The sequence below is a fragment of the Benincasa hispida genome, chromosome 11 (assembly GCF_009727055.1).
Source record: "Benincasa hispida cultivar B227 chromosome 11, ASM972705v1, whole genome shotgun sequence".
NCBI lineage: Eukaryota > Viridiplantae > Streptophyta > Magnoliopsida > Cucurbitales > Cucurbitaceae > Benincasa > Benincasa hispida.
The window spans coordinates 63738457-63761814 of NC_052359.1; the positions used below are offsets into that span (position 1 = coordinate 63738457).

The window sequence follows — 23358 nt, forward strand, 5'->3', positions numbered from 1 at the left end:
AGTTGTTTATAGTTCTTACAATTGTTTTGAGTAAAGATTGCATCAAATTACTTTGAATATTTTGTCGAATCATCCATGAAAGAGATGGAGAAAAACAAATGGGAGGAAGAAAGTGTGAAATGAGAAAGAAAACGAAAAATATTTGTCTGAAATTCGTCATAATAGTCTATCGTTTGTAGATTTAGGTAGAAGGTAAGAAACTGACCCGGACCGGTTCGATTTCGTTTTGTTCAATTTGAAGTAAACCGACCGACTGGTTCGGTCTGCGGTTCACCCAATCCATAATTGCGTTTCGTTTCATCTTCCATTCCGAAATCGCAAATCCCACCTCTCCCTCAGTCATCGAGTGCCGTCAGTCTCTCCTCACCGGCCACCACCGTTCGCGCCGTCACTATTCCCTCTCTCTCAGTTGTTGGTCATCGTTCGTCGTGGAACAGGTTTGCGTCGCTCTCTCTTCCCATTATTTGATTTTTTCCAGTCGTGTTTCAATTAATTAGAATCATCGTAGTTTTTGTCAGTTTTCATCGATAGAAACTTCTTTAAGGTTCTGTAATCCGTTGACCAGCCAATCACAATAATACCTAAGAATTTAAGATGTCATTTAATGGAATGATTTGAACTTTCTTCTTTAAGGTTTTAAGGATCGGGTAGCTAGCTTTGGGGATGTTTATTTCGATACTTGTTCAAAACTCTTAGATACGTTCTGTAGGATTTGAAGAATTGCTTAGTTTTGAGTATTTGCTGCAATACTTACTTGCTTTCTCACCTGCTGATAAATCCCATCTGTGAAGTTTCTCTTGCAAACTAGTGATACACTTTCCTAGCAAATAGACATTCTTTATTTGTACAAGTGAAAGGGATTAGTTTGAAGTATTTTTGGATTTGGAAATTTCAAAATAGTCTTCTCAGTTCAAAATAGTATTTGGATTTGGTAATTTCAAATTTGACTGTTCCTCAAAAAAAAAAAAAAAAAAAAAAAAAAAAAAAAAAACATAAAACACACACACACACACAAAAAAAAGGAGAATTTACTGATTGACGACGGAAAACATAGTGGGAATATGTTTATATATGTAATGGGAGGAAGAGGAGTGAAAACTGGAAATTTCAAGATAATGAGAAGTTTAAATATATATATATATATATTGGGAGAAATCAATATGAAATTCAGCATTTGGGTAGCTTGCTTTTGGATAGATTGGAAGAATGCCGTGGTTTAGCTTAGCTTCTTTTTATTAAAATTCTATTGTTTGGCTCAATTAAGGGTTCTTAAAAACTTGTCCAACATGATGTCCAGTAGCTGCTGTGTTCTCCATTGTTCTTTTTTTTCTTTTTTTTGGATAAGAAACATTTCATTGATGAATGAAATATCCAAAGCAATACATAGTGAGAATCATGATAGATACAAAGATACCCCAAAATAAAGAGGAGAAGACAACCCTAATGATAAAAATAGAAGAACATAAGAGGAGGGAGAGTCCATACAAAAAGGTCAAGAAATATTTAAAAGATACTCTAAATACAAAAGCAGAAGAAAGAGCAACATTGAGATGAAACGTCCAAAAAAGAAGAAGATTTGTCTTTGAAGAAACCCCGTGGCCAAAAGATGTAGAATCAAGCTGATGTAAAATCTTCTCTAAGCAGAGCTTTTGCTTTTTTGTCATATGAAATAGAACTTTCTAGATTCCAAAGCTCTCTCATTCCTTTTTTCCTCTTTGATGATAACCGGTTGGATCGTCTTCTAGCAGGAATCGCCTTTATGCAGAGGCCTAATTCATTAAACCAAGGAGCCAAGGCCATCAAGTGGGGTGCTGGGTCGAAAGATCGAAAACCATTTTGTGGGTTATAACCAGACCATTCTTCTCCTATGTGGTATGAAGGAGAGGAGGGCATTGGGCTAGATAGAAAAACATCTGAATCAGCATCTCGGGGCGAAAAATGGTGCGCTTGGGAAAGGAAGAGGGGTCGAAATCGATGTTCCTTTTTGACGAGTGGTTCAGTTTGGCATCTATTGTGGGGGTTGGTAGGGGAGGGATCAAGGTGGTTAAAGGTTTTTTTGGGGCTGGTGGTGTAGGGAGATGGGGAGGGGATGGTTTGGATGTCTGTGGAGGTGAGCAAGAAAGAAGGGGAGGTGATGGAAGGTAAATCGGTGAAAGATAAGGAAAAAAGATGGGGGAGGGTTGTTGAGTTGTCTGGGCGAGAAGGAATGACTTGGTTTATCAAAAGAGGGTTAGTAAAAGCTGAAAAGACAACTTGCATAAGGGAGGCAACTTGTTCTGATGGGACAACAACTAATGAGAGTTGAGCTAGGTCTATGGCAGCACATAGGACAGAGGAAAGATTAGAATTTTCCACAGTGAGCAGAGAGGGTAATAGTTCATTGGTCAAAGAGAGCTTATGTGTATTAGAAAGCAAGACTGATGGCTCTGTCTCACGCAAATTTGAGTTGGTAAAAGAGATAGGGGAGTGGGTAAAAGGACAACTGATGAGGAAGGGTTGGTTTCTCGATGGATGTCAATGTCAACCTTTTCTTCAGTAGAAGAGAGTGGTTGTATCCGCTATATAATTGGGTCTTCCAAGCTTTGTATCTCACGTGCCGATGAAGATAGGACTCCATGTTTTTCTTTCTGGTATCTAACGTGAAGAAAAGCTTAAAAAAAGGGTCTATGTTCACTGTAATTGCCTTTGTGGATGAAGAAGGGAGATGAACAGTAGTAGGCAAGAAACCAAAGGTTTTCACTTTTATGAAAACCTCCATCATGTCCATACGAGATAAAGTTTTTTTGGCTACGTCCATGAACCCTCCTTAAAGGTCACCAATGTATTTAAAAGATTCAAAGGACCATCTATCAATTGGTAGATTTCTAACCTTGATCCATCCTCCATAAGAGGGCACCTTTTGATCCTTGTAGAAAGTCTCAATGCTCCAAGGGTGGAATTTCACCATAAAAGAACCAACCTTGTACCAATAGCTAATCTTGCATAAAATCTCGCCTTTTTCTTTGTTTCTAACAGCTGATAAGGTTTTCTTTGGTTGTATAGGGCTGATGGAACCGAAATCGAATACCTCCTTTGTAAAGCTCTATGGATGTCGTGCCAATTGTCATGGACATTTTGTCTAATGAGAATGACAGCTTTTTCAGGGTAAAATGGCACAAATTCACTGGAAAGGGAGGGAAGAGAATGAAGTGAGATAACTTCTGTATCACGTGGAGGGGTTGTTTGTTGGTCGGAGGGGTTCTGGATTTTGTGGAGTGCATCCTTGTATGACTGAGTTTTTGAGCTATAGAGGGTGTGTTGTTTTTTGTTAGGTAGCGATTGTGGGGTACTAAGCAATTTGTGGAAACCTTTCCATCCATATTTGTCGATACCACTTGGCAATATCACCTTGTTTAGACCACCATTGATGCCAAGCTTAGTGATCTCTGCAAAACGGCCTCTACAATTAGAGGTTTTTTCCACCCACAGGTCATATTCATCCAAACGAGACTGGGTGAAGAACTTTTGATTCAAAGGAGCTCCAATCAAGGACGAGAAGGTTGAGTGTAGCCAAGAGAGGGAATCTTTCTTAAGAGAGAGAGTGAAAGACTTATCCTTAGAAGATTCAGTGATCTTAATTCCATGAGAGATTTCCAAAGAAAAGGTTTTCCGGTCAATGGTGAAGGAAGAAAGGAGTGGAGAGTGAAGCCAAGTCATCCCTCCAATCTGACCTAATTGGTCAGTGAAAGAACCATGATGGCTGAAAGTGGTGGGGAGGGGGGAAGACAGAGTCCTCCATTGTTCAATTAACTTGTCCAACCTGAGTTATTTTTAAAAAGCTCATGCTTATTATATTCTACAAGGTTGAGGAGTGGTGGAGGGCATTTTGGGAAGAAAAACGAAGCTGATGGGAAGGAGATGTGAACAGAAATCTAGAACTCCTAGTTGATAAAATAAATGGAGATCCCATGATAGAGCATTCTATATCATTTCTGGCTCATATATTGGTAAGATTTCTAAATTACCAAAATAATCAATTTTAGTTTATTTATTTTGAATGAAAGAAACATTGCGAAATAACACCTATATAATAGTTTCAAAATTGAAGCCCACAAAGAAACCTGAAAACAAATGAAGGACCTAATCTCACTAGGGTCCCTATCCACATATCTAAAGACCTTACTATTCTGCTCGCGCCACAAAACCCAAAAATAGCACACACCCCTGCAAGCCATAAAAGGTGACCCTTCTCCCTTCGAGGTGGATTGAGAAGGGACTCCTTGATTATCGCACTAACATCTCTGTGACGAGTAACCACGATGTTAAACGTCTGGTAGAAAGAATCTCATATCGAACTAGAAAATTCTCACCACCAAAGAATATGGTATATGTCTTCCTCTACCATCCGACAAAGAAAACAACAAAAAGGACCAAGTGAGGGCAACTTCGTCTTAAGCCGATCCATCATGTTAGCACGGCGGTGTAAAACTTGCTAAGTAAAGAACCTCACTTTCCTTGGGATCTTAATCCTCTAAAGCACCTAAAAGTCCGATAGACCTAGGGGAGAAGGATCAACCAAACTAAGAAAGAAAGACTTACATGAGAACCTTTTCAAAGGATCGGGGCTCAAAATCCCTGCATCTCTTATCTCATGCCTAAAAGGGTAACTCTCAGGTAAGGAAATAAGTGGGACCACATCCACCAGTGCTCTATTGGAAGGAGTGCAACGAAACCTAAAAGAAAAATAACAATAGCTCTCAAACGACACAAGAAAGTCGAAAACAAAATGATTTTTTATGGAAGACAAATGATACAGGCAAGGGAACAATGTGAACGGAGAGGTCTCTTCTCCACCCAATAGTCTTTCCAAAAATACAAGTCTCTCCCCTCCCCCACCACACAGCAAACCAAATGAATAAAAGAAGAGAGCTCATTTGAAATATTCTTCCACAAGTTTCGATGAGTACTTTTAACCCCCTTAAACATCAACATGAAAGGATCGGGGCCATGCTTACTAATAATAATCCTACGCCAAAGGGAACTAGACTCAGAGAAGAAACAACGTAGCCATTTAATCAAGTACGATCCCTTCCCTTTCCCTTCCTCTCCAGAGAAGAAACAACTTAGCCATTTAATCAAGTGTGATCCCATCCCTTTCCCTTCCTCTCCAGAGAAGAAACAACGTAGCCATTTAATCAAGTGTGATTTCTTCCCTTTCCCTTCCTCTCCAGAGAAATCATTTTTTATATCGATCTAAAAATTGAATCAAAGAGTGAAAGCGAGTTTCACAACCTGAGGTATTGCACAAGAGGAAGGGAGGGAACATTTGAAACAAGCGTAAGTAATAATCCCACAAGCTGCAGAATCTAGCGAAATGAGTATCATTGCCACACAACACCATAGGTTGATGATATTAAGTCACGGATTGATTGTTAGATATCTCATCAACATCATCAACCATGGGATGAGTGTTTTTTATTTTTTTATTTGTTTTTTAGTCTAAACCGTGGGATGAGTGTCAATTTTTTTTTTTTTTTTTTTTAGAGTCAACTTTCATTGAGAATAAATGAAAGAATACAAGGGCATACAAAAACAAGCCAACCATAACACGCCTACTAAAAGGAAGGGGTTCCAGCTAAGTAAAATGTTATCATGAGAATAATTACAAAAAAAAGCTGCAAAACCAAAGGCCAAAGAGACATATGAGACCTCGCGAGGACCAAACCTCATAAGGGTCCCTATTCCTACCTCTGAACACTCTATTGTTCCGCTCCCCCCAAATATCCCATAGAACCGCGCATGCTCCAACAAACCACAAAAAATGACCTCTCTCTGAAAGGTGGATGGAGGAACTCCCGGTCATCGCACGAACATCCCTTTGGCCGAAAATCCGAACGTCAAACTCCTGTAAGAAGCAACTCCAAACAGCCCGTGCATACTGACAGTCCCAAAGGAGATGATCAAAGTCTTCCTCCACCTTCCGTCGAAGAATACAGCTGAAAGGCCCCATCAGTGAAGTCATCTTCCTAACAAGCCTATCTAAGGTGTTCACTTGGCCAAGCAGAACTTGCCAAGTTAAGAACTTGGTTTTCTAAGGTATCTTCATCCTCCAAATCACGTAAAAAACTTGCTAAACCATGGGATGAGTGTTAAATTTAATTAAAATAGGATCCAGAGATAAATTTCTAAATATCATAATCTAGTGTAAGAAGTCCTCTCTGCAAACACAATCCCGTTTCAAACTTTATGGAGGGAGCAAAGAATAACAAAACAAGGACTAGAAACTTCCCTTAGAACATCGAGTATACTTTTGACCATCATGTTCACATCTTGAGCTCTTTCCATTGATAGCAAGACATACTTGACAAGGTTACAAAACCAGTAAGCATTACCTATCCATATCTTTTTCACAAGTATTAAATGTTTAGGAATATTTCAATATTTAGCACTTGAACCTGAAGCAATTTAGTCTTATGCGTCAATAGGTTTGGTTGACCAGGAACCAGAAGCAAAATACACGCACCAACCATTGCTGCACTGAAAACCATGTTCCCCCGATCATGAATACATGATCACAAGTATAAGAAATATTTCATTCATTGTAATTGAACCGAACCGGTCTGGTTTAGTTTGGTTTCTTACACTCCTACGTAACTATTAGCTCTAAGAGTGCTATCCATTGCAATTACCCCTATTTTTAGTCCATTCCTTTTCAGTAATGGGGCCATATGTAGCTATATAAAGCACTGACACGCCAGCTGGCGTGTCCATTATTTTATTATTATTTTTTGCTTTTTGACATGCCTAGTACACGCTAAGGACACTCCATATGCAAATATAGAAAAAAAAAAATAATGAACCAAGACTCGATATCAGCAACCCATTTAAGGGACATTGTAAGCCGATTAAAATTAACTGTTCAGCCCAACTTTTTCAAAGTTCTAGAGTTTTTACACATTTTCTCCATACTAACGCACTTTACCCTCAAGAACTTAACCCACAATCTTGTTCAAAAAAATGAAGAACCCACTATTCTACTCGATTCTTCTTTCTAACTTCATCGATAGTGGTGACTTCAACTTGAAGACCCACGACCGCCGATAACTTATGTGACTTCTCTTACTGTTTTTTTTTTCCTTTCCTCATTTCTGTTTTTTTATCTTTCCTTTTCTCCATTTCTATTTTTCTTACTTTTTGTTAAATATACGTGTGCATATTTCACAATATGTCAAATTATGTGCACGTATATTTATTTTTGTTAAAAATAAAAAATAAAAAACGTGTCCCCAACGTGTTGTGTCCTGCTTTTTTGTAAATTGACGCGTCGCCGTGTCATTGTCATGTTGTATTCGTATGGTGTGTGAGGTACTTCTTTTGGTTTGAAAAGGGGTCATCATTTTTTTGGTTGAAACGTGAACATTTACCCATAATCCATTGAAGTAGCACTAGCAACAAAGGTACAGGTTCCTTCAGTGGCAAAGGAAGTTGACTTCGGTCCTTCGTGAACGGGATTGAAAGGAGGTAGGATGAGCAGTTGGCTAGATCTAGTATGGATCGTACATGAACAGTAGTTGGAGTTGGCAGCTCTCTTAGGGTTCCCTCATCTGGGATCCCTGGGAAGAGGATCAAGTTGGCCCTTGCGAACAACTTGACGTCAGTGTTTGTGCTTCTTAGATATGCACTCAGATACCTTACAAGTCACAATGGTCCATTTGATTGGGTTAACCGAGGATGGTGATAGAACCCAAATTTATTGAGATATAATTGGCAACCAAAATATAAGATAAACCAAGTAATTTGAGGAACTTGGACCCTCCTAATCTTGAGATAACACTCAAGCCCTAATTCACTCACTGAATATTGCTTGTCTTTCTCCTTCCCTATTCACTCTATTTATAACCAAACTTCCTTAACAAACTACTTATCTAATTACTAATATACCCCTAATCCCCTAATAACCCCTAATATCGGATCCCGTCAGATCGTTTTCTTGATGTGTCTATATTTCCATTTTTCTCGTTTATCTGGATGAAGTTTCACAACAATTTCCTATTGTAACACAAATTTGGAGCAGCAAATGCATGGAATGGTGTAATATAAGTGAGCAAATCTCTTGTAGGAATGAAGGTGAGGATCGTTTTGAGGAAGGTTTATGATTACATTCGGTATGATTTGAAGGAAATTGCATTTCCTTCGTCGTTGCCAGATCCTCCACATGTAAAGAAGCGTCGAAAGCTTACATGGCACGAACGATTCTTGGTGAATTCTTAATCTCTTGATGTTCTCGTTTTCTTCTGTAGGTTTTGCTATTGTTCTGTTTTCTTTTGCAATTATTTAGGTATGAATTGATAAGTTCCAATCTTTGATTGAGAGTAAAAGTTAGTAGAGACAGGATTGACTTACATACGTATAGTTCACTTGATTGCTAATTGAATATATGCTCATTATTTAATAGATCATCATTGAAAATTTGGTTTTGTTAAGCTCTTATTTATGTGTTTTTTCTATGTCTTCTACTGGTTCATAAGTATGCTTGTATTCGAATGGTGATTTTAGGTGTTGAAGGAGGCTTCTAGGTTATATGCTGCAAGCTGGGTGCGGGACATTGGCCCTGACCTGCGACCAAATGACTATAAGGTGCAAGAAAGCGAAAACAAAACAAATTCTGGAAAAAGTGCGCCTAAGGAGAAAGTACCTTCAACACTTGAAGACCTGGGTAACTGACCTTTGTGTTATTGTTTGATCCAGATACTTCATATTGAAATGGAATATTTTCTTATACTTGTGGTCATGTATTCATGATATGGAGAGGTTGATGCACGGTTTTCTTTGGGAAGGGGTTGAGGAAGGGAAAGGGAAGCGATCACACTTGATTAGATCAAGATGGGAGGCTGTCGAGAGGCTTGTTTGGGCAAGGGCCTTAGAAATAAGGAATCCAAGGAATCACAAGCTCCTCTCACAGCATATATTGCCCTTTGTAATTTCATACTATCAATGAAATTATGATTGAATGTTTCTCATATAAAAAAAGGAATCGCAACAAAGCTTTTTTAGTCAAATGGCTATGACGTTTTTTCTCTAGGTCCACTTTCCTTTGGCATAGAATTATTGTTAGTAAACATGGCCCCCATCCTTTCGAATGATGGTCTCAGGGGGTTAAAGGTACTCACCGGGCCTTGTGGAGGAATATTTTGAACAAGCTCCCTTCTTTTGTTCATTTGATTTGTCGTGTGGCGGGGGAGGGGATATATATGTATTTTTGGAAAGAGACCATTGGGGATGGAGAGACCTCTTTGTTTATTGTTTCCTCACTTGTATCATTTGTCTTCCCTAAAAAAATTATTTTGCTGTTGACTTGTGTGGTCTGATAGCTCCTTTTCTTTTTCTTTTTGGTTCTGTTGCGCTCTTTCTAGTAGGAAAGTGATGTATGTGGCCCCTCTTCTTTTCTTACTTGAGAGGCACCCATTTAGGTGTGAGGATTTGGAGCCCCAATCCTTTGAAGGAGTTCTCGTGTAAGTCTTTCTTTCATAGTTTGGTTGATCTTTCTCCCCTAGGTTTATCGGTCTTTTTAGTGCTTTAAAGGATTGAGGTCCTTAGGTAAATGAGGTCCTTCACTTGACAAGTTTACACAGCTGTGCTAACACGATGATTAGAGGAAGTTGCCCTCACTAGTTGGTCCTTTCCATTGTATTTATTGTCGGAAGGCGGAAGAAGACATAGACCATATTCTTTGGTGTTGTGAGTTTGCCAACTCAATCTGAGATTCTTTCTACTAGATGTTTAGCATCGTGGTTGCTTGTCATAGAGATGTTATTGCGATGATCGAGGAGTCCCTTCTTAATGCACCTTGTGGGGAGAAGGGTCGCTTTTTATGGCTTGCAGGGTTGTGTGCTAGGGTTTTGTGGGGCGAGCAAAATAGTAGGGTCTTTAGAGGTGTGACCCTAGTAAGATTTTGTCTCTCCTTCGTTTTCATGTTTCTTTGTGAGCTTTGATTTCAAAAACTTTTTGTAACTGTTCTATAGGTGTTGTTTGCATAGTTGGAGCCCCTTTTATAGAACGGTTTGCTGCTTTTTTCCCCTCTCCTCAATTAAAGTTGTTTTCATTAGAAAAGAAAGAGAGAGAGAGAAAGAGGGAAAAAAATGATTGTCTGTGGTAATTTAGAAATCTTACCATAATCTGCTATCAGATGGGGCAAAAATGTTATAGGATGCTCTGTTCTGGGATTTCCATTTATTTTATCAAGTAGTAGTTGTAGATTGCTGTTCACATTCCTACTTGTCGATGCTCATCATTTATTATATCAAAAGTTATTTAGATTTCAAAAGAGAGGTCAAACAAAGAAAGGAACAAAAAGGAGCTAGCATTGAATAAATGGGAAATAGAATAATAAAGAATATTACAAAAGAGAGGTCCTGAGACAGTGACAGAGTATTTTCTTTAACACTTAATTAATATTGCATGTTTATTAGAAATAAAAAAGGGGGTGTATCTCAGAAAAGAAAAGACTCCATGTCCAAAGTGAGGTATAGAAGTATGCAACACTCGTAAGTCTCCTCCTACAGCCTCAAAGATCCTCTTATTCTTCTAGTGTTAAATACTTCACATGTTATGAAAGAAGCAAGTAGAGGCTAAACTTGAAGTTCACTAGAATCTATTTTAATTTGTGTCAACAAAATAATGCCAATAAAATGATTCCAATCCTCAGGAAAGCGAAAAGAATCAGACAATTAGATAGCGTCAGTGTGAGTGGTGTCAATTCCTCCCAGAGCCACTAATGAAGCAAAAAAATCTCTTACGGAATGTCTACATCTCAAAGCTTAGTAAAGATCTGGGAGCTTGTTATTAAAGAGTTTCTCAGAAAATTCTCAGCACAATTTTCAGCGCAATTTTTAGGGACCGCCATTTATAAAATGTTGGGTTCAGTATGAAAATATGGTTTAATTGTATAAATTGAGCACCAAATGGGACAAATGAAGTTCAGTTTTGAGGATTGGACGTGTAATGGAGATTCAAAGTTTAAACTACAAACTCGGTTGAGTTGAGTTGAGATGGATGATAGGTGGTTTAGAGCATAATAGTGTGTTAGACTTTATTGTGTGTGGTCTTTAATGTATTAAAGTTTGCTCTTTACCTGAATATTGAGGTCTAATCATGACAAACACCACTCACGTAGGATAGCCATTGTTTTCTTGATTTTAGTTAAACATGAATTTTAGGTTTTCTTATTCTGTTATCTCTTATTTATCTTCCAGGACATTGATTTGGGTGCATCTTCTGTTGCAATTGGATTTTCTTATACATTTTCTACTTTTAACCTTTTTTACGATTTTTCTGGTATTTATTGAATTGGATTATTCCTGATTAGATTGCCATTTTTCTTTTGTTGCAAAAATAAAAATCCAGCCGTGGCTGCAAGAGGAGGAATGGAGACATTAAAACCAGCTTTGCAGCGGGTGTATATGACTAGAGCTTCTGCATATAGAGATGCTCTAAAAAATTTTATAGATGGGTATCAAGAAGGTATTCAGCATGTCCTGGAGAAAAAGGACGTATCTGATTCCCAAAAGGGAAGTGATAAAATCTAATAAAATTTCTGATAGTTTTTTATGCTTTATGTAAAAGTTGCAGAACTGTGAATAAAATTGTTTAGAGGATTGGGCAGTTCAGTTTCCATTTGTAAAAATTGGTTCAGTTGAGATTTTGTGTTGTTTTTGCCAGTGCATTTTGAAACATATAGTCTTGAGCGTCTTCTAAATATGCACACAAGCACACAGTCGAGAAAAGATAGCAAATTAAACCTTTATGTTTTCTGCATAAGAACTATTCCCATGCTTATTTTCCCCTGCCATTGTCGATTATTTTAGAGTTCTTAGTGACCGTTTAATATTTGCTTACAAGAAGCCATGGAAAGATTAGTGTGGAGGAAGCTGCTTTTGGCTGCTAAATGAATGATTCAGTTGTTGTTTTTCTTGTTTCTGCCTATGTGGTCTTCCTCTTTGGGACTCTCAAGGCTTTTTACCTTTGGTCTTTTTGAGAACTGGATTGTTGATTCAAGATTACTCTCGCAAATTTGTGAACATGTGTGAAATTAGCGAAGATTACAGGAAAATAACTTCTGGTCCTGTAAGGTTTGGTTTACCATTTGTCTCAAGTTGGATAATTTTTCAACACTTCAGATGTAAATTCTAGATTGCAGCTGGCCCCTGCGTTCACATTAAGATCGTTCTGGCTTTTCAATCATGTCTTGAGGTATCTGCATGGTGGATTGAATTTCCAATACAGCCATAACTCTATGATTTGACAACAAAGAGCTGGACGCTGATTTTGCAAATTGAGATTGAAATGTTGTGGCAGAGTTGGGTCATAAGATGCTGTGGAGATGCTCAAGTACACTTTATTATGGTGAGAAGGAAGGTTGAAAATGACTGGGCATTATGGGGTTTGAAGGGCCCATTTAGAATTGGGTCCTTGCTTTTAGCAGATTAGCTCCCAATGTTCGAGCTACTACCATTTGGCTTTTCCCAGCGAAGCCTGAATTGTTGTAAGCGAATGAGGTACCGATTGCTCCATATTTTTTATGCTCTTTTTGGGACTGCAATTATAAAAAGGAATCAACAGTGAAGTTGCTCAATATCATGCCTACTGTTTAGTCTCATGCTTGGTGTTGCTTCTATTCTTTTCAGTTTTAAAGCTGATGGTTCTTGCTTTCAAGTCTTGTTGTGTTAATTGGTTAAAAATCCTATTTTAGAGAGAATAACCAGGTGATTTCCCTAAAAGATAGCATGAGAAGACCAGAGATTGATTTCGTTTGAATCGAATCATTGGTTAAGGTAGCATGAGCTGAACTCTCTTATTGTCTAGGCTTATCTCAATTTATAATCTGAAAGAGATTTGTCCAAGTACTTTTCAACTATTTAAAAAAAAAAAAAAAAAAAAAAGACTTGTACAAGTATAATAAGTACTAAAGATCCTGACAAAGAATCAAGTGACCAATCTCTTTATTGATAAACTAATGATTGTTTGATGCGATTCACCATAACTTATGCAGCCATTGAAATGTCTAATTTTCAGTTACCTTTGGGTTAGTACAAATATTGACTATGCTAATTTTGGTATTTTTGCTTGTTTCTGTGTTCCAAAGTATTCTGGAATCACAAATGAACGGATCGATGAAAAGATAAGTGGAATGGACCATGGACGAATTATCACTTGCTATTACTATATGTGTACTGTACTTAGTCATGCATAATAGAGTGTTGCTTTCCAAGCATATCCCCTAAGTAGGAGTCCTTTCATTCCTTTGATTAGCCATTTCTTCAATGCCAATGATAGCTTGCACACATATCTGGGGACCCCCCCACTTTCAAAGCCACTGATGAGGAAAAACATCAACCAGGGAGGTCAATGGCTATCTCTCGTTTGAACATTTACGGGCCCCGCTAGCAAGATTTCCTAACTCATCTTTTCATCATTCGCACAGGTAAATAATATGCTGATATTCTGTTTAATTCAGCCACTAGTTGATGATATGTTTATTTATAATTATGCAAGTTGTACTGAACATTTGCACCACATTTGATGCCTGACACAGAACACAATACCATGCTAATCATCAATGCATGATCTCATTACTTGCTTTTTCCAGAAAAGTAAATAAGTGGACAAAAAAAAAAGAAAAAAAAAAAGCCTATTTTACAATTTGTCTAACCAATTCATAGACACCTCATCTTTTACTGTGGTGGTTTTCATTTGTTCCTAGGCTACACTACAAATACAGAGACAAAATGTAACAAATAATATGTCAGCATACTATTTATACAGTTAATAGTCCTTCTGATAGGTACTGTGTTGATTGCAAATGGGATAGGTATAATTGGTTCCTTCGAAGTTGTGCATAAGGTGTTGAAAAAAAACATATTATCTGTTTGAGAGTGTGACGATAGGACTGATAAATGGACTTTATAATCACAGTGGAGTGAATTGGAAGGGAACTACAATTTTTTTCCCCTTCTCTTTCTTCCTTGTATTATTCGTACTTAATCCAAATCCAACGTGAAATCTGATATGTTTCTTCCTTGCTGTAAACTTTCTAAAATATAGCCTTGCTCTAGCATTTCAAAGTGTAGTCTTAAAATTATTAACATACTCCCTTGATATATTTTATCTTTGTATTCACATCTTGATGCCAATTACTATGATCATGTTCGATACTCTCTTGATGTGTTTTACAACAAATTGGCTACGCATTGATGAGTACAAAGTGTGTGTGTGTGTGTTTTTTTTTCTATACTTCATCCATAGTATTATTTGATTAATAGCATGTTTGTTACAAAGTTAGAGATGTATGGTGAGAAACACATGGATTTTCTTTAAATGTCCTTTCATCCAAAATTAATCTAAATTTCCCCCTCATTATTGAATGTGCAGGGGCAGACATAGCATGAAAAATTAACATCCGCCTCTCGAGCAGATCAGATCAGATGGATTCACAGAAAAGGGTTGAAAGGACACGACAACTGAGAAGGTAAATCTTTATATAGATGAGTTGAGAAAAGAAAGGTTAGATTTTGCTAAAACTTTTAAAATAGCAAGAGTAGAGGGCAGGCTAGTACGACGGGACTGTCACCGATCCATCTAATCCTCACCCACTCAAATAAAGCACTAAACACAGCCCCATACCCTCTCCTCCCCTTTTTCCACTACTCATATTTTTCGAGCCTCTCTCAAAAAATCTTCACCCAGAATCTCAACAGTAGTCAAATACATTCCTCATTCCTGACCTTCAACGGTCCTAGTCTCCCATTTGCATGTATGACGTCAGCCCTAGCTACCTTCCTTCTTGGACCCCACTTTTTTCCCCTCTTCACACCACATCCTTATCCATGATCTCTGTTTACACCCTCCACCCATAACCTTGGGAAGTTGGCCAGAAAATCTGGGATTTCCTTTTTTTTTCTTTTTTCTTTTTTCTTTCTTTTTTTTTTTTTTTTTTTTTTTTTTTTGCCCTCTGTTTTCCCCTTCTTTAATGGGGCGACATTTTGAACTGAAGTGGTGGGGATTTTGATTAAATAATTTTTTTTTTTTTTTTTAAAAAAAAGTGGGTTTTGCAGTACAGGGACGTCACATCCACCCATCTCTATCCTTGATATTTCGTCTGCTTGACATCTTGTGAGAAAGTGAAATCCTGTTTACAACCACATTTTAGAACTCCCATGAAATGGCCTGTTAGTCTATAAATAAACAAAAAAAATTCATATATGTACATAATCAAGTAGAATTTGTTAGTTTTGGGAGACAGAGAGGGTTTTGCAGAATAGTTTTAGGCACACTTAGTTGTTGTTAAGAATTTTAAGATGGAAAGAGAAAAGAAAACATCAAAAATGGAAAATTTTAGAAAAAGCTCCAGAAAAAGGGCAGTAAAAACTGAATAGGTTTGGTCTGTATTTATTGTGTAGGTTTACTAAGAAGGGAAGGTTTTGAATTTTTTGTGGAAGTGATTTCTGAAAGTTAAGGCAGAGAGTGACCTTCAAGTTTCAGAGATTTGGTTTATTTGTGCAGAGTTTTTTGGTCCGATATCATTTCCCTCTTGCTGTCTAAGTACGATGTCCCCCTTACAATCTGGAAACCTACCCTTTTCTCTCTCTCTTTTCTTTTGCCTTCTGTTTTCTTCTCTCCTTTTCTTTTCTTCTCCACCTCCCCCCCCCCCCCCCTCCCCCCCCCCCCCCCCCCCCCCCACCAATCTCTCTCAAAAAAAAGAAAAAAAAAAAAAAAAACTGAATTTTTAGCAATTTGAGATATTTAAGAGGTTGATGGTAATGGATAACACTTTCAAGACTAATAATTGAGTAACATTTTTAAAGAATTACAAATATAGTCAAATCTATTAGTGATAGATTATATTATAGATAGATTCGAGATGGACAAATTTTGTTGTATCTGCAAATTATTTTGAGGCTAATTGCTATATTTGCAACTACCTCTAACAAAATGGAATACTGGTTGACCTTGAATTGATACACGATTGCTATGATGTTTGAAGCCTAAATCGTATTTTGTGATTTTTAAACGCTCATGTTTATTTAATCTTCGAAAATATTGACCCTACTTGTTTTTCTTAACGAAGAATTTTTTTTTCTCTTTTTTCCTTGAATGTTTAAGATTGTGCTCCAAGGTTTATTTATTTAGTGTTTAGATTGAAAATTGGTGGCTAAGATGGATATTAAACACAATACAAAACCTTAAAAGCTAGAACCAAAATAAAATATTAATGAAAGCTAGGAGACTTTAGAGACCTAAAGTAGAGTGTTCTAAAAGTACAACAAAGAAAATAGAATTATGATTTAAACTAAATTTTAATTACAAAATTAATGTATGGTTTTAAGTGAATGGGTGAGCATATGACATTGAATCATCATTAATAATGGGCAATACTTGCAGCTAGCTACAATTTTAGATTACTTCACAGATTTTGTTGGCAAAAGAGGAGACCGTTATGTTTTCTTACTTAATTAATGCAATAAGCCATTTTCATCACTAATTTTCTCTCTTATTTTTTCAAAACTTCTCCTTTTTTTTGCCACTTTGACTCTCCTCTGTCTGATTAGAGGAAACAATTAAAAGAGGAATCAGAGATGCAACGTTTATATTTATATATGTGTGTATGTATATAAGTAGTAGTAGTAATAATAATAATAATAATAATAATATGAAGTTGAGTTGTCATACCATGTGATGAGGAAGAGGAGAAGAATAATGTGTATAGAAGGTGTGGCGGGTTGGATCTCGAACCGATAAACTTAAATTTGACCCGACATTGAGCGTCGACGGTGGTTCGGGTTCGGACATGTCGGTTTGGCACTCCAAGTCCACTCCGAACAGCCGCAGTATCTTTGAATTCCCAACCGACATTGTTTGACTCTGAACAGAGGACTCTGAAAACAATGCACATTAATCAAGTTTTTTTTTATAATTAAGAAATATAAATACCAAATATCATTATTAATTTCTGGGTTCTTTTCTTAAAAAAGAAAATAAATAAATTCTAGGCATGATTTGTGGGTGTTGAAATACATGAACATGGAAATCCCAAAAACTTATAAATTTAGAAAATCAATGGCATTCTTCATGCGTTCTATTGACTATAATTAATTATTAATTTTCGTTTTTCAAAATTATACTCGTTCGTTAGCCCTATTTTCTGGTTAAGAAATTCCACCTCTCCCCAAACAAAAGAAATTAAACCATGAGAAACCAAACAAGATTTTTCAAAACCAATGATTTTTTATTTAAAAAGGAAAAAGAAGAAAAAGTCATTTATAATCCCTATACAATTGGATAAAGTTAAACATTTAGGTATGCTTAGAATGATGGAATGGAATAGGTTTGTAATACATTTTAATTCAATACTTATGAATTGAACGTTGTGATTCGATTGGTAATATCAAATTTATTAGTTCTACAATTTTAAATTTAACCCTCTTTTTACCGTTTTGACACTCTATGATTCCATTTCGTTCTGCTGCGATTTTCAACTCATTTCCATGCTTCTTATTTACATTCCAATCTCTCAAATTTATTTTTAAAAGTCCAATTTCAAAAGATTGAGAAGGGAAAAGGAGCAAAGCTAATTTTAGGTGGAAAAAATGTTGGGCTTCTCAAATTTATTTAGAACAATAGAAAAACGTGAATAGATTTAGGATTTTAAAGGGGAAAAAAACCTGCATGAGGAGAATCAGAAGAAGATTGGTATGGCGGAGAAGGAAAATGATGATGATGATGATGATGAGAAGAAGAATATGGATTTGCAGAACAGAACATTTTAGTCCAACCTCCACCACCGCCAACACCGCCACTCGCAGCAGCCTGGGCAGTGTCTGCTGGAGACGGCGCCGACCTCTTCTTCCACCCAATAAACAACCTATCACCATCACGGCGGTGGCGTTCAAAAACGACGACATCTCCGGCGTCAAGGCGCTTCTCTTTGACAAATCGGCTCCACCCCTTCGTCAGCACATAGCTCTGACTACTATTCCAATAAGAGTAACGGAACCGCCATATCTTGCCGGACTCATCTTCGAAGCTGAGGAGTAACCCTTTATCGGCAGAGTCGCCGGCGGCTGCGGCGACGACCGCGGCGGAGGGGGAGAGGGGGAAGTATTTTTCGGCGTATTGCTTGGGGATGACGAGACGGTTGAGCTTGCCAACGTCGCTGGGTGTTAAGGGTTTTTCAAACATGGGGAGGTGGTCGGCGGCGGCGGCGGCGGCGACGGAGAGGGAGGACTTTTGGTTAAGCATGATGGGAAGTTGGGGAGTAGAGAAGAGAGGTTGATGGAAGTCAGGAGAGATGTTTTTTATGGACATTTTTCTTTTTCTTTTTTATTTAGAAGAAGTGAGTGAGGATTTTATGTACACCAACTACGCTTAATTCTTTGCTTTTCTTTACAATTTTTTTTTTTTTAATTCTTTTTCTTTTCTTTTTAACTGAAGCAAATCTACACGGCACTTCCCAACTTATTACTGCATTTTGTATTGTCCTTTCACTGTATAATCACACAACAATGCAAATTTTCAATTTTTAATTCAAAAAAAAATTGCATCCATCTTTAAGTTCATAAACAACTATTAGAAAAAAGAAATTTATCACCTAATAATTAAATGGATTGAACAAAGATAGAATTTATCATTCTTAAACACTCATTAGATAATTTAGGGTTGCACCATTTCAAAAATAACATTTTCTCATAAATTATAGTCATACAATTATATGGATTATGCCAAACTCGTATTTATATATAAAGAACATAAAGTTGAGGTGGTTCAAAGTGATCGAAATAGTCTAATTAGTTGAAGAAAAGACATATTTTTTTAAATAATATTTTAATTTAAAGGAAAAAAAGGTCCCAAAAGACATGACAGTGAGAGAGAGAGAAAGGGCGTTTATGAAAAATAGGAGATAGTACGAAAAGGAGAGAGAGAAGGAATTGAGGTTTTCGCGTGATCGAATGCATCAATCATTAATTTCAGTGAACAATATATATAAATAAATATATAATCCCAAATAACATACACCTTTCTTTTTTCCCTTTATTTTATTTTACGCTAAATTATTCAAACTATTCCCGAATTTCTATTTTTTGGGTAAAAAATATTCATGAATTTTCAAGTCTTTAAAAAATATCTTAAATTTTCAAAAAAAGAAAAGTTAGAAAATACATTTATTTTTTGTTTTGGATGAAAATCGTTAGTATTTTATGTAAAAAATGCTTTTAGACTTTACAAAGTTTAAAAAATATCCTTAAACTTAAAGAAAAGTTCAAAAATACACTTATGGTATTAAGAAACTATTAATACCTTTTACCTACAAACTTACAACTTCATTAAAAAGGTGAGTTTTGTTTCAATTTGATCCCTATGTTTCAATTTTATTTTCTTATATTTAACCCATCCTTACAACTCTAAAACGACTCATCTTAAAAGTTTTTGAGAAAAATATAATGAAGTTGAAAGTTAAGAGATAAAGTGAAATTTAAAACTTAGTTTTATTTCTAAAAAGAAATTCTTAGTCGGACATTGTATAGTTTTATTTCTAAAAAGAAATTCTTAGTCGGACATTGTATAATGGTTAAGTAATATGAGTATACCTTAGTGACAATAAGTAGATAAAACATTCGTTATTATTTCAAAGGTCGATGGAATTCAATCCCTCGGAATAATTGTTAAATAAAAATATAATGAGATAAACTAAGGTTTAAAATGATGTCCGCGTCTCACTTTTATATAAATCTTGATGGAAATATCAACATCAATAAATATTTTTGAAATAGTTATTAAAAAAAGTTAAAAATCCATTTAAATTAATAAAAAAATATATTTGGTCTTATTATATATTAACATGTTTTTTACTTATATCATAATTAAATCAAGAGGTATTTTCAAAAATAGAAAAATAAGGAAAATTACACAAAATAACAAAATTTAATATTATTTGATAAAGATTAATAGAGACTAATAGAAGTCTATTATTGATACTATCCATTATAGACATAAAAATCTATAAGTATCTATCACAGTATTTTTTTTTTTAACTATTTATATAAATAGTTTGACATTTTTTTTTATATGTATTGCGTTGTTTATATTTTATATTTCGTTAATTTTTTTTTCAATATAAATAGAAATAACGATTCATCCACTAAATCGATAAAAAATCTATAGAAATTTAAGAATGCCCATAAAAATATTAACATATGGATCGAATGGGGAAAAGGAAGACAATTAAATTAATTAATAAAAATATAAAATATTGAATGTTAGTGAGGAAACAAATGAGATAGTTGGAGGGTTTTCACTTGACGTAATGATTGTGATCTATTTCCATTATCAGTCCAATGCTATTACGCTTTGCACTGATTCTTATGCCATTTGACCTTTTTTTTTTTTTCCATTCAATTATAAAAATTATCCTAATTTGTTATTATTATTTTTTTCAATATGGAGCACAAAAAGATAATTAATTCACGTTTAAAATTAAATTGGCTTATTATGTTAAAGTTTAAATTAGGTAAAATTAGCTTTTAACTTTTTTATATAGGGTATGTTTTATAAATTATTTTTAGGACTTATTTATTGCTAGTTTTGACATTAAATTGATTGTTTTTACATAAATATTTGTTAATTGAGTATAAATTGAGCAATTGAAACAAAATGAAACAATTAAAAAGGTGAGGAAAATTGAGTCTAACTTGGAAAGAAAAATGGAACCAACAAATCCAAAGAGGTAGTGTCGCAATATTGCTAAAACTTTTTATCTAAAAAAATAGCACAGTCTTGCGATACTACAACAACTTACATAAATGAGCATTGCACACATTGTGTATTTATATAATGTTATGATCTTAGATAATCTTTTAGAGATACAAATACAATCTTATACTAAACATCAACTTTATCGTTCCTCTACTACATTAAGAATAGAACACATTACATGAGAAAATTATTAACAATCCGATAACAAAAAGTTTGTTTTGAGAAATTTAACTAAATGGTAGAATCTATGGCAAAATATGGAATGTCATGATGACCCATAAAGTATTGATGGAGATATTGGTAAGAGTTATAAAGTTAGTAATATCAAGTTAAGGGAAGATACATATCAATGTAAGAGCGAATATCATAAAGTTGATTGAAAGAAATGTGTGAATTGTTACAACTTGTAAGTGACTTAGCATAGTATATATGAATACAATAGATGGGTAAAGTATATTATCACAAGGGCCGTTTTCAAGTCAAGTTTGATCCGTTAAACATTTAAGATAAGTTATTAATAAGTAAATTACAAAAATTAAATCATCGTGAAAAAAAAAAATTCAATAATCAATATAGGAGTAAAGAATCAAATTATCAACCTTTAAAATGATAAATAGTAACTTATGTACGTAACTATATTCGATAATAGAACCGAGACTAATGTTACAATGAGATGAAAGAGAAAAGTATAGAAGGGGAGAGTGGTCCTTGTTTCGAATTTGGGAAGAAAAAAATTGAGTCACGTGCATGACAACATTATTGCTCTTTTCTTTCTGCCATTTCCACACACATTTTGACATAATTTTCAAAACTATATATTAAATCCCATTTTTTCTGTTTTAACAGACAAATATAAATATATTAAAAATTAATTATAATAAATGGGAAACAAATCCCAATCTGTTGTTATATTTCCATTTCCAATAAAACCCACCAGAGATGAGAAGAGATAAGATTTTATTGTCCAGTTACATATAATATATATATAAATAAATAAATAAATAAATAAATGTAATATGTAAAATTAAAATTATGTATAGTATAGTCGTGTTTGAATTCTGTCCTTTCGATAATATTTCCATGTCTTTCATTCTTTCAGGCAAAGACAACAATTGCCTTCTTCTTGCCTCTCTGTCTCTTTCTTTTTCCCCCTCTCACTTTATTAATCATTCCAAATTCTATCTTCTTCTTTTCTTTTTTTTTTTTAATTATTTATAAATATAGCAAAACGTGTAGTTTTTTATTTTTATTTTTATAATTTTATCATTTAAATTAATTACGTTTTTTAATTTAAATATATGTTATAATCACTATATCGTTGGAATCCTTTATTTAATTTTATATTATAAAAAAGAACTAGTTTTATCCTAGTTGTATAAAATAATGGATAAAGGTTATGTGTATATATAGATAGTTGTATGTGTCTCTATTTAATATCTAGACATTTATAATTTAATCTATAATTAAAAATTCTAATATTTTTAATTAATCTCTTTGAATATTAAAATTGGTTGGATAACAAACTTATATAGTATATTACTTTACAAATTAGTAAAAGAATAGACTGTAAAAAATTGTAATAAAATAACTTTTTTCGAAATTTGGAGGAGAATTTGGAAACTCTTTTAGGTGAGTTTTCCCTTCTGCTAAGTTCCTTCCAATTTACTTACTTTTATCTCATGTAATTAATATATCTATCCATATTATCGGTCAATTTTAATATTTACTACTAGGACTAACTGAAAAATATTTAAAAGATGGATCAAGCGACAATATTATATTTAGATTAGTGATATTACGTGATTTGTTTTATATGTTTTATGAATACTTTTACAATATAACGAAAATTTTGATTCAACTTGGAAGTGAATATGAAATGAATAAAAATATTGATAAAAAATATTAGAGATGTGAAGTAAAATCCAATACTGTGTTCTCATATTAAGGTTTTGATCTCAACATCATGTGTCTGATTGGACAAGTCCCGGAATTCCATCCAAGAAAACGAGAGTAACTGGTAAAGGGAAACTAATTAATTTCTTTTTTTTTTTTTTCTTCTTCAATTGGAGATCTTTGCAAATGATGGGATGGGACTTCCTTAAAAAAAAAAAAAAAAAAAAAAAAAAAAATCTATTTATATCCTTGGTATCATTTTAAACCAATGAGTATATTAATTAACACCTTCCTTTAAATGTAGCTCGAAAATTTCATGTGAAACGTATAATTGTTTTAATAAAACTTCTAAATTGTTACGAGTGAATCGATTTAGATCATATTTATTAAGATTACACTTAAAAGTCATCTATGTGTTCAATTTTTATACGTGTGTAGGCTTATTAAAATGTTGGATTAATAAAATGGACAATTAATTATAATTGATGTATGAATAATTTTCAAAGGAAATCTTAATTGATAATCTATATTTTTTTCGAGAAAGATACAAATGGGTCAATAGATGCACCGGAACATCCCAACTAGACTGAAACCCTCTTAGTACCTTTATTATCTGTCAGCTTCATTTATAGACAAAAGATTGGTACAGATAATATAGACATAGGGATAAAGCTTATATAA

General features: G+C 34.7%; 2 protein-coding genes across 6 annotated transcripts; one reads left to right on the plus strand and one right to left on the minus strand.

The window, feature by feature from the left end:
* Nucleotides 1-280: 280 nt before the first annotated feature.
* LOC120091803 lies at nucleotides 281-15694 on the plus strand. Of its 4 annotated transcripts, XM_039049933.1 has the most exons (6): nucleotides 281-437; nucleotides 8099-8238; nucleotides 8536-8695; nucleotides 11383-13459; nucleotides 14407-14503; nucleotides 15435-15694. In XM_039049933.1, the coding sequence occupies exons 2-4, from the start codon at nucleotides 8101-8103 to the stop codon at nucleotides 11562-11564; spliced, it is 480 nt and encodes a 159-aa protein (XP_038905861.1). In that variant the 5' UTR covers nucleotides 281-437; nucleotides 8099-8100; the 3' UTR covers nucleotides 11565-13459; nucleotides 14407-14503; nucleotides 15435-15694. The 4 variants fall into 4 exon arrangements, with proteins under 4 accessions (XP_038905861.1, XP_038905860.1, XP_038905862.1 ...); XM_039049932.1 differs by lacking the exon at nucleotides 15435-15694 and having other exon boundaries at nucleotides 14407-14934; XM_039049934.1 differs by lacking the exons at nucleotides 281-437; nucleotides 15435-15694 and adding an exon at nucleotides 3849-3986 and having other exon boundaries at nucleotides 14407-14934.
* Nucleotides 13481-18392, minus strand: LOC120091802 (B3 domain-containing protein At2g36080-like). Of its 2 annotated transcripts, none has more exons than XM_039049930.1 (3): nucleotides 17697-18392; nucleotides 16705-16910; nucleotides 13481-13561 (listed from the first exon to the last, which is right to left on the minus strand). In XM_039049930.1, the coding sequence occupies exons 1-3, from the start codon at nucleotides 18337-18339 to the stop codon at nucleotides 13496-13498; spliced, it is 915 nt and encodes a 304-aa protein (XP_038905858.1). In that variant the 5' UTR covers nucleotides 18340-18392; the 3' UTR covers nucleotides 13481-13495. The 2 variants fall into 2 exon arrangements, with proteins under 2 accessions (XP_038905858.1, XP_038905859.1); XM_039049931.1 differs by lacking the exon at nucleotides 13481-13561 and adding an exon at nucleotides 14960-15163 and having other exon boundaries at nucleotides 17697-18389.
* Between the last annotated feature and the right edge of the window lie 4966 nt (nucleotides 18393-23358).

Excerpts from the sequence above, each read along its gene's own strand:
- LOC120091803 (XM_039049933.1), top strand. The coding sequence starts at position 8,101 with ATGAAGGTGAGGATCGTTTTGAGGAAGGTTTATGATTACATTCGGTAT. Across the intron at positions 8,239-8,535 it reads CATGGCACGAACGATTCTTG|GTGTTGAAGGAGGCTTCTAG; the intron begins GTGAATTCTTAA and ends TGGTGATTTTAG. Across the intron at positions 8,696-11,382 it reads TTCAACACTTGAAGACCTGG|CCGTGGCTGCAAGAGGAGGA; the intron begins GTAACTGACCTT and ends ATAAAAATCCAG.
- LOC120091802 (XM_039049930.1), bottom strand. The coding sequence starts at position 18,339 with ATGTCCATAAAAAACATCTCTCCTGACTTCCATCAACCTCTCTTCTCT. Across the intron at positions 16,911-17,696 it reads TTCTGATTCTCCTCATGCAG|AGTCCTCTGTTCAGAGTCAA; the intron begins GTTTTTTTCCCC and ends CATTGTTTTCAG. Across the intron at positions 13,562-16,704 it reads CTCCTCTTCCTCATCACATG|GCATCAAATGTGGTGCAAAT; the intron begins GTATGACAACTC and ends GTTCTGTGTCAG.